This window comes from Chiloscyllium plagiosum, chromosome 10 (assembly GCF_004010195.1).
Source record: "Chiloscyllium plagiosum isolate BGI_BamShark_2017 chromosome 10, ASM401019v2, whole genome shotgun sequence".
NCBI lineage: Eukaryota > Metazoa > Chordata > Chondrichthyes > Orectolobiformes > Hemiscylliidae > Chiloscyllium > Chiloscyllium plagiosum.
In genome coordinates this window covers 12,096,332-12,106,578 of record NC_057719.1, presented here as the reverse complement: position 1 = coordinate 12,106,578, position 10,247 = coordinate 12,096,332, and the positions used below count along the sequence as shown (strand labels likewise).

General features: G+C 42.1%; 1 protein-coding gene across 2 annotated transcripts in view; it reads left to right on the top strand.

Annotated features, from left to right (window-relative positions):
* The window catches only part of ak7b (adenylate kinase 7b), an 81,127-nt gene that overhangs the window by 12,518 nt on the left and 58,362 nt on the right, over positions 1–10,247 (top strand). For both annotated transcript variants that reach the window (XM_043697056.1, XM_043697055.1), the window contains exons 4-5: positions 5,702–5,796; positions 8,965–9,066. In XM_043697056.1, the coding sequence (XP_043552991.1) occupies positions 5,702–5,796; positions 8,965–9,066 (197 nt within the window). The remainder of the gene's footprint in view (positions 1–5,701; positions 5,797–8,964; positions 9,067–10,247) is intronic.

The window sequence follows — 10,247 nt, the reverse complement described above, 5'->3', positions numbered from 1 at the left end:
TAGGATAAATAGACAAAGTCTATTCCCTGGGGTGGGGGAGTCCAGAACTAGAGGGCATAGTTTTAGGGTGAGAGGGGAAAGATATAAAAGAGACCTAAGGGGCAACCTTTTCATGCAGAGGGTGGTACATGTATGGAATGAGCTGCCAGAGGAAGTGGTGGAAGCTGGTACAATTGCAACATTTTTGAGAGGTATTTGGATGGGTATATGAATAGGAAGGGTTTGGAGGGATATGGGCCGGGTGCTGGTAGGTGGGACTAAATTGGGTTGGGGTATCTGGTCGGCATGGATGGGTCTATTTCCAAGCTGTACATCTCTATGACTCTATGACTCTATGCTCCTGATAGCTGACATCTTATCCATACTACTATGTTAACCCCATGCCATGTTCTCTTACTTCATAGCCATTGTTGTAACACATTAACAAATGTCTTTTGTAAATCCAAGAAACCCACATCTATGGGTTCCCTCTCATGCACCTCAGTTGTTAACTTACTCAAAGATTGTAATGAATTGGTTAAATATGATTTTCTTTTCACCGAACAATGTTGACTCTGACTGATTAGATTATGATATCATTAGTGTTGTGCTAGAACTTACTTAATTTATTCTAGCAATTTCTGTGTGATAGACATTAGACTAATTGGCCTATAATGTCATGCTTTTACTTTCTCTCCTTTCTTTAAAAAAAAATTATGTTTGCCATTTCCAATATACTGATACTTTCCAGAATCTAAGGAATGTTGGAAGATTATAACCAGTACATCTTCTATTTCTGCAGCCACTTCAAGACCCTCGGACGCAAATCATCTGTTCCTGGGGACTTGTCAGTCTTTGGGTCTAATAGTACACCCAAGACCTTGACTCTGGTCATGGTGATAGTTGAAGTTCCATTCACCTCTTAATTTTGAAGTGACTTTGGGAAGTTTTCTAAATCTCCTACAGTGAGGACTAACACAAAATACCTGTTTAACGTCTGCCATTTCCCTGTTTTCCAACATCAATTCTTCAATCTTACTCTCTGGAGGACTGAGGCTAATTTTAGTTACTCTTTTCCCATTATGGTACCTATATAAACTTATTATTGTGATGAAGGTTCATATGTAATATTATTTTTTTCTGAATTTGTGTTCTAACCTGGAAGAAGATCTATAACTTTAAGTTTGTTTGTATTTCTATATTGTGAATATTAAGAATGAGCAAGACATGGTTTTTAATCTCATTTCAGATGTGCTGTGTTAATGGTGTAGGAATATCCAGGGATTTGTTTTGTTTATGTGTATTTAAATGAAGTCTTTAAAACCCTTGAAGTGGATAGTTCACTTCTTTAGAAACAGAGTAGAAGAGAACAAATGAAATAGCTGTTGCTTAGCGACAAGAATTCAGTAATACAGAAAATCAGAATTATCCATAAGCAATCATGCAGTATGAACATTCATCCAGGGAGAAAATGTCTATATCAGCAGAAGTGCTGTTAATGGCAGTCTCCAAAGTGGCCAAGGCTGTAGAAATGCCATACCTGGAATTTTGTGAATAGTTTTCATCCCCATATTTAAAGCAGTCCAGAGAAGGTTCAACAGATTGATTCCAAACTTGCAGAGATTATCGTTGCATTGGGAGGGGTGGGGTTCAAGGGCGCTGTTGCATGAGTGGAGGAGATGCACTGAACATAAGCTAAACAAACTTTCATGTACTTCCCTCCAAGGTTTCCTCAAATCTTCCAAAAACATTCTTCCACAATCGCAACTTCCCTTCCCACGTGGTTGACGAGGCCCTCCGGCACATCTCCTCCACTTCACGCACCACCGCCCTTGAATCCCACCTCTCCCAGTGCAACAAGGACAGAACCCCACTGGTCCTCACCTTCCACCCCACCAACCTCCGCATACAACACTTCATCCTCTTCCACCTCCAAAAGGACCCCACCATCAGAGATATATTTCCCTCCCCACCCCATCAATGTTCCAAAAAAGCCATTCCCTCCACAATTCCCTCATCAGGACACATCCACCACCAGCCCACATCTAACTCCTGGCACCTTTCCCTGCCACGGCAGGAAGTGCAAAACCTGTGCCCACACCAGTCCCCTCACTTCCGTCCAAGGCGTCAAGGAATCCTTCCACATCTGTCAGAAATTCACCTGCACCTCTACCAATGTCATCTACTGCATCTATTGCACTTGCTGTGGTCTCCTCTATATTGGGGAGGCAGGACGCCTTCTTGTGGATAGTTTCAGAGAACACCTCTGGGACACCCGGACACACCAACTCCATCGCCACATGGCTGAACACTTCAACTCCCCCTCCCACTCCAACAAGGATATGCAGGTCCTGGGTTTCCTCCACTGCCAAACCGTTACCATCCGACGCCTGGAGGAGGAACGCTTCATATTCCGCTTTGGGACCCTGCAACCATGTGGGATAAATGTGGATTTGAACAACTTCCTCATTTCCCCTACCCCCACATTATTCCCAGTCCCAAACCTCCAACTCGGCACTACCCTCCGAACCCATTCATCACTGCCCCCTCTGACCTATCCCTTCTCCCTCACCTTTATCCACCTATCACTTTCCCAGTTACCTCCCCCAAGGATTGCGATATAATTCCAATTCTGGGCGGTATTTTGTTTGGAGCGGAGCTTCCACGTGGTACTGTTCCATGTGTCTACTACTTTTTTTCTTCTAGGAGTAAAATTTGTGGGTTTGGAAGGTACTGTTAGAGGAGCCTCGGTGAGTTACTGCAGTGCATCTTGTAGTGCTTTGCATCAGTAGTGAAGAGAGTAAATATTGAAGGTGGCAAATGGGATGCCAATAAAGTGCATTGAGTATCGGAGTTGGGACGTCATGTTGTGGCTGTAAAGGACATTAGTTAGGCCACTTTTATAATAACACATTCAATTCTGGTCTCATTGCTAGAGGAAAGATGTTGCGAAACTTGAAAGGGTTCAGAAAAGATTTACAGGAAGGTTGCCAGTGTTGAACGGTTTGAGCTATAGGGAGAGGCCAAATAGGTTGGGGCTAGTTTCCCTGGCGCTTTGGAGGCTGAGGGGTGACCTTATAGAAATATATGAAATCATGGCAGGCATGGATGGGGTGAATAGTCAAGGTCTTTTCCACAGGGTAGGAGAGTTCAAAACTAAAGGGCAGAGGTTTAAGGTGAGAGGGGAAACATTTAAAAGGGACGTAAGGTGCAATCTTTTCATGCAGAGGATGGTGCATGCATGGAATAAACCGCCAGAGGAAGTGGTGGAGGCTGGTATAATTACAACATTTAAAAGGTCTCTGAATGGGTATATGAACTGGAAGGGTTTCGAGGGACAAGGGCCAAATGCTGGCAAATGGGACTAAATTAATGTAGGAAATCTGATTGGCATGGATAAGTTAGACTGAAGGGTCAGTTTCCATGCTGTACATCTCTATGATTCTAAGTGGAGTGCTTTGTCCTGGAAGGTGTCAAGCATACCAAGCAAACTTAACCAGAAGTAGAGCACAGAGGGGGAAGCAGAAAAGAGTGAAGAGCTGCGGGATACTGGAAATCAGTAACAAAGTCAGAAATTGCTGGAAAAACTCAGCATGTCAGGCAGCAGTTGTGGAAAGAAAGCATAGTTAATGTTTTGGGTCCAGTGACCCTTCTTCAGAATTGACTGTAGCTAAAAATCTGATTGGCATGGATAAGTTAGACTGAAGGGTCAGTTTCCAGGCTGTACATCTCTATGATTCTAAGTGGAGTGCTTTGTCCTGGAAGGTGTCAAGCATACCAAGCAAACTTAACCAGAAGTATAGCACAGAGGGGGAAGCAGAAAAGAGTCCACTTCGCCATTCAACAAGATCATGGCTGATATTTTTATGGCCTTCAGCTCCACTTTCCCATCCTCTCAATATAACCCTCAACTCCTTTACTCTTAAAAAAATTATCTATCTTTACCTTAAGAACATTCAACAATGTGGCCTCAGTTGCTCCACTGGGCACTGAATTCCACAGATTCACAACGTACTGGGTGAAGACATTCCTTCTCTCTTCGGTCCTAAATCTACTCCTCGTTATTTTGAGGCTCTGCCCTCTTGTCATAGTTTCACCCACCAGTGGAAACATCCCCTCAATTTCTATCTTACCTATTCCCTTCATAATTTTATATATTTCTGTAAGATCCCCCCTCATTCTTCTAAATTCCAATGAATATAATCGTAATCTACTCAGTCTCTCCTCATAAACCAATCCCCTCAACTGCAGAATCAATCTAGTGAGCCTTCTCTGCACGCCCTTTAGTGCCAGTGTATCCTTTCTCAAGTAAGGAGACCAAAACTACGTACAGTACTCCAGGTGTGGCCTCACCAGCACCCTATACAGCTCATAAACCAATCCCCTCAACTGCAGAATCAATCTAGTGAGCCTTCTCTGCACGCCCTTTAGTGCCAGTGTATTCCATTTGCCTTCTTAATTACCTGCAGACCAACCTTCTGTGATTCACGCACAAGGACACCCAGGTCTCTCTGCACAACAGCATGTTGCAATTTTTTACTATTCAAATAATCGCCCTTTTTACTGTTATTCCCACTGAAATGGATGACTTGACATTTATTGACATTGTACTCCATCTGCCAGACCTATGCCCACTCACTTAATGTATCTATATCCCTCTGCAAAGTTTCACAGTCCTCTGCACACTTTGCTCTACCACTTGTCCTAGTGTCATCTATAAACTTTAACACAGTATACATGGTCCCCAACTCCAAATCATCTATATAAATTGTGAATAATTGCTATCCCAACATTGATCCCTGAGGCACACCACTAGCCACTGATCGCCAACCAGAAAAGCACTCATTTATCCCCACTCTTTGTTTCCTGTTAGTTAACCAAACCTCTGTCCATGCTAATACATTGCCTGTAATGTCATGGATCTTTATCTTATGCAGCAGCGTTTTGTGCTGCACCTTGCCAAATGCCTCTTGGAAATCGAGATACACTACATCTACTGGGTGTCCATTGTCCACCATGCTTATAATATTTTTATAAAATTCCAGTATACTCGTCAGGCATACCCTGCCTTTCACCTGCCTTTCACGAACCCATTCTCCGTCTGCCCAACTATCTAGATGTCTTGCTATTTCTTCCTTGATAATAGATTCAAGCATTTCCCCACTACAGAAGTTAAACTAACTCTTTCGTCTATCTCCCTTTTTACACAGAAATGTCACATTTGCTGTTTTCCAATCTGCTCAGGCCCTAAAATTATTGAACTTGATATTGAGGGGGTAGAAAATGAGATGTTGTTCTTCCACTTTGTGCTGAGCTTTTCTGGAACACCGTAGCAAGCCCGAGACAGAGATGTTGGCCAGGGAGCATGGTGGTGTGTTGAAATGACAGGCAAACAGAATGTAGGTGTTCTGCAAAGCAGTCGACCAGCCTGTGATTTATCTCCCCACTGCAGAAGAGACCACATTTTGCGTTGCTAAACTCTACTTTCTCTCCACAGGTGTTGCCTGACTTGCTAGGTTTTTCCAGCAGTTTCTGACTTTCTCACAGTGAGGGAAAACTGACCAAGTTATCAATCATTTCAAGTTCTCAGTGTTTTGCAATTAAATTAAAAAATACAATTCTGAATAAATATTGTACATTTTCTTGGCTTTTTCTGAACCACATAAACAATGAAAAATGCGAAAGGGTAGTGTTTATTTTCCTTTCTCTTCTTTCTTTACAGCATTGCATTCAGAGATAGGAAATTTCGAAAGCTCAAAAACATTCATTCTGTTGTCAACAATAATGACATGGGGACAAACCAAGTCCACCGATCCTGTAAGAAAATTTCAAAATATTTTGACATTTGTTATTTAATTATTAATAAAATTAATTTGCATAGCAGCTGTCTTTTAATTGTGTTACAAAATTAAGCATTTATTGCAGTTGAGTTTTACTAACATTTAAGAAGGAACTAACGTTCAGAACACAAAACCCATTGATCATGAGTGATTTGTGCATTAATTTTAATTGCCTGAAAATTTTGTAGATGTGCTGATTGATTGAACAAACTGTGGCCAATTGAAAATATAGTTGAAGTGCAAGTTGCTCCTCAATAAACTTAGTGATGTTACATTTATTAATCCTGAAAGGAAATTGGCTTAAAATCTAAATTACAATTTCAGATGGACACTGCCATCGTGATTCCCCATCAGTCACTGTATTTGCTGAGCATGTTGTAGTCATGTCCCTAATGTGTTTTTCTAAATTGCTCTAAAACTGAGAATAAATGAACTGAGCTGGTTTGCAAAATTTTACAGAACTAAAGGTATTACTCAGCTTGCCATATTTATGTTTTATTCCCTCGAAAAGGGAAAGGAAAATGCCACCAGTATTCCAACTACTGATTGCCATCTAGCACTTGTGATGATACCTCTACTAGATTTCCTAATATTGATATAGTTTTGACATTAATGATAAGAACATTTTAAAAATCTGCATGGAAGTACCTAAATTTGCATTTGGTTTTCTGTATTTAGGTCCAGTTGAGGATTTGTATGGGTGCAGGAAATACAATGTGTGCACTGATGAAATTTAAAAGGCTGGGGACCATTAAAAAGATATGCAAAATGAGGTTGCAACATTTCTGAAATGCTTTGAAAATTTCTAAAAAGCACCTCAACACATTAAAAGCCTTTGTTAAAGCTCAAGGATGAGGAGGATGGCAAATACCAGGCATGCATGAACAGAAAGACAACCCAAGATCATGTCACTCTGCAATGGTGCTGTAGCCCAGCTATTGACTCCTTGTTTCATTGCTTCTGAAGTAGAAATAGAAGGACTTTTGGTACAGTAATATTATCCATACCTCTGAACCAGAAGCTTGCGGTTTGAGCCCCACACCAGAAATTCGAGTTCGTTATCATATTATAAATCCTTCCAATATGTCTGATGGCAGGTGATAAGAGTAGGAGACTTTTCTGATGAGCTATCCTTCAAAACGCAATGGCAAGCCATTGCAGTTCCTTTCCCAGAAGTGTAGACCAATCAAATGGGATATATATGGCCCAAACCTCAGAAAGAAAGATTGGAAAAATGACAGATATAAGTAGAGACAGTCCTGTATTAGTTAATTACATTGAATTTGGACAATTTTGTCACTCCTGGGCACCATTCCATAAGAAGAGACAGCTTTGAAGCTGTGCTGCTTGATTGCTGCAGATGTCTGAGTTTAAGATTGTACAGCTCTGCACAAAGGCTCCCTTCTAAATTTATAATTGTGTGTGCCCAGTTTTTGAAAGCATTGTACCTTTAAATTTTCTTGCTCTGCCATGCATTTATAGTATTTAATACAGAGTAAATCCTGCATAGTACCATCCAACTGACTTCAAATGCATGTAATTCAGCAGGAACATTGTGCTGCCTGACCTGCTGTGTTTTTCCAGCACCACACTTTTCAATTTTTTTTTTGCCTGGACTCTGTGATTTCATGGAGCTTTTTGAAGGCAGATTAAACAAAACTGCAGATTTGATTAGTGACTCCTTTGCAGATGCAACCAATAAGGCTATGCTATAGATATTTTTAATCAACCTGTTCAGAGATGTTTGTATATAGCTCTGGAGCATGTGGGCCATGAACCCGGACTTCCTGGCTTAGAGGAAGGGACAAGATCAGTGCACCATAAAGTTATGAAACATGTTGATCTCCAGATATTGCTGTTCATCCACTTCACCAACACCTTCCACCCCGACCTCAAATTCACCTGGACAGTCTCAGATTCCTCCCTCCCCTTCCTCGACCTTTCTATTTCCATCTCAGGCGACCGAATCAACACGGACATCTACTACAAACCAACCGACTCCCACAGCTACCTGGACTACACCTCCTCCCACCCTGCCCCCTGTAAAAACGCCATCCCATTCCCCCAATTCCTTCGACTCCGCCGCATCTGCTCCCAGGAGGACCAGTCCAAAATACGTACAACACAGATGGCCTCCTTCTCCAAGGACCGCAATTTCCCCCCCGACATGGTCGACGATGCCCTCCACCGCATCTCTCCCACTTCCCGATCCTCCGCCCTTGAACCCCGCCCCTCCAACCGCCACCAGGACAGAACCCCACTGGTCCTCACCTACCACCCCACCAATCTCCATGTACAGCGCACCATCCGCCGTCACTCCCGCCACCTCCAAACAGACCCCAGCACCAAGGATATATTCCCCTCCCCTCCCCTATCAGCTTTCCGTAGAGACCACTCCCTCCGCGACTCCCTTGTCAGATCCACACACCCCACCGACCCAACCACCACTCCCGGCACCTTCCCTTGCAACCGCAGGAGGTGCAACACTTGCGCAGTACTTACGAGGCACATATTTATATGTACAGAAACAGACACATACCACCACGTGAGGCCAGGGTGTTGCCATCGTATGAGAAGCTAAGACAGGAGGTGTCACTGCCAGGAGCATGTGCCTGTCGATTATGAAACTTCGTATGAACCTATGGTATGAATGAACAAAGATTAACAGAGTTTCGGGCATAAGCCCTTCTTCAGGAATGGGGAAAGTTTGTTCAGCAGGCTAAGATAAAAGGTAGGGAGGAGGGACTTGGGAGAGGGCATCTATCACATTTCCGATGCCCCTCTCCCAAGTCCCTCCTCCCTACCTTTTATCTTAGCCTGCTGGACAAACTTTCCCCATTCCTGAAGAAGGGCTTATGCCCGAAACGTCGATTCTCCTGTTCCTTGGATGCTGCCTGACCTGCTGCGCTTTTCCAGCAACACATTTCCAGCTCTGATCTCCAGCATCTGCAGACCTCACTTTCACCTTAATGAGAAAGGAAATTTGGAGAAAAAAATCTGAATGCTTTAATTGCTGCCTTGTACACTCTCCATGATACATACATTCTGCATTTAATGATAAGGTGATGTATATTTTTACATTTGCTTTTGATGTTGTAATGTGTTTTATTGCCATAAAAACTCAAATAAACTCCTTTTTTTGCAGGAAGATGTGTTAACAGAAGATGAGTATCGTAGAAGAAAGGCCCATCCAAACTTTAAGGATCACCTCAGCCTTGAGAAACTAGTTATCAAACTTGGAAAAACTGTATGTTATCACAGAAAATACCTTGAACTTTAAAAAAAGTAAACTTCCTGTGCGCAGCTTTAATAGTCCAGTGTTGTTGAGAATTTAGGAGAAACTTCTTTAGCTGAACGTTGGCAAGAATATGAAATGTGCAACATCAGAGTACCTGAGAAATGTAGCATATTTGATTTCAGGGATAGTTAGTTAGGCAAAATAGCTAGTTTCTGTGTTTGCATACTTGATTTGAAATACTAAGTAAAATGCAGCTTGGGTGGCACGGTGGCTCAATGGTTAGTACTGCTGCCTCATAGCACTAGGGACCCAGGTTCAATTCCAGCCTCAGGTGGAGTTTGTGTATTCTCCCTGTGTCTGCCTGGGTTTCCTCTGGATGCTCCGGTTTCCTCCCACAGTCCAAAGATATGCAGGTTAGCTGAATTGGCCATGCTAAATTGCCCATAATGTGCAGGGATGTGTACGTTAGGTGCAATAGTCTGAAGTAAACGTATGGTAGGGAAATGGGTCTGATTGGATTACTCTTTGGAGGGGTTTGGTGTGGACTTGTTGGAAACAGGCCCTTTGGCCCACTCTATAGGAATTCTAATTCTAAAATATGTTCAGTTCCTAATTTTGGATGAGTCTCTCATGCCATAAATATGGGTCCAAGGCTATTTTTTTAAAAATTAAGTAAGGGGTACTATGAGGGCATGAGAGCAGAGCTGGCTAAAATTAATTGACAAATTAGGTTAAATGAGTCAATTGAGATGCATTGACAAACATTTCGGAGGATATTTCATAGAATGTATCCCAATGAATTAAAAAAACCAAAGAAATGGAACTATATTCAGTAGTTGACTATGAAGATTGTGACATCAAACAAAAAGTAAAAGCATATAATTTTCCAAAGATAAGTGGTAGGCTAGAAACTTGGACAGAATATAAGAAAAAAGAATGACCAAAATTAAGGAGGGAACACCCTGTAGCTCAGATCCTCCAACCCTGGCAACATCCTTGTAAATCTTTTCTGAACCCTTTCAAGTTTCACAACATCTTTCCAATAGGAAGGAGACCAGAATTGCACGCAATATTCCAACAGTGGCCTAACCAATGTCCTGTACAGCCACAACATGACCTCCCAACTCCTGTACTCAATATTCTGACCAATAAAGGAAAGCATACCAAATGCCTTCTTCACTATCCTATCT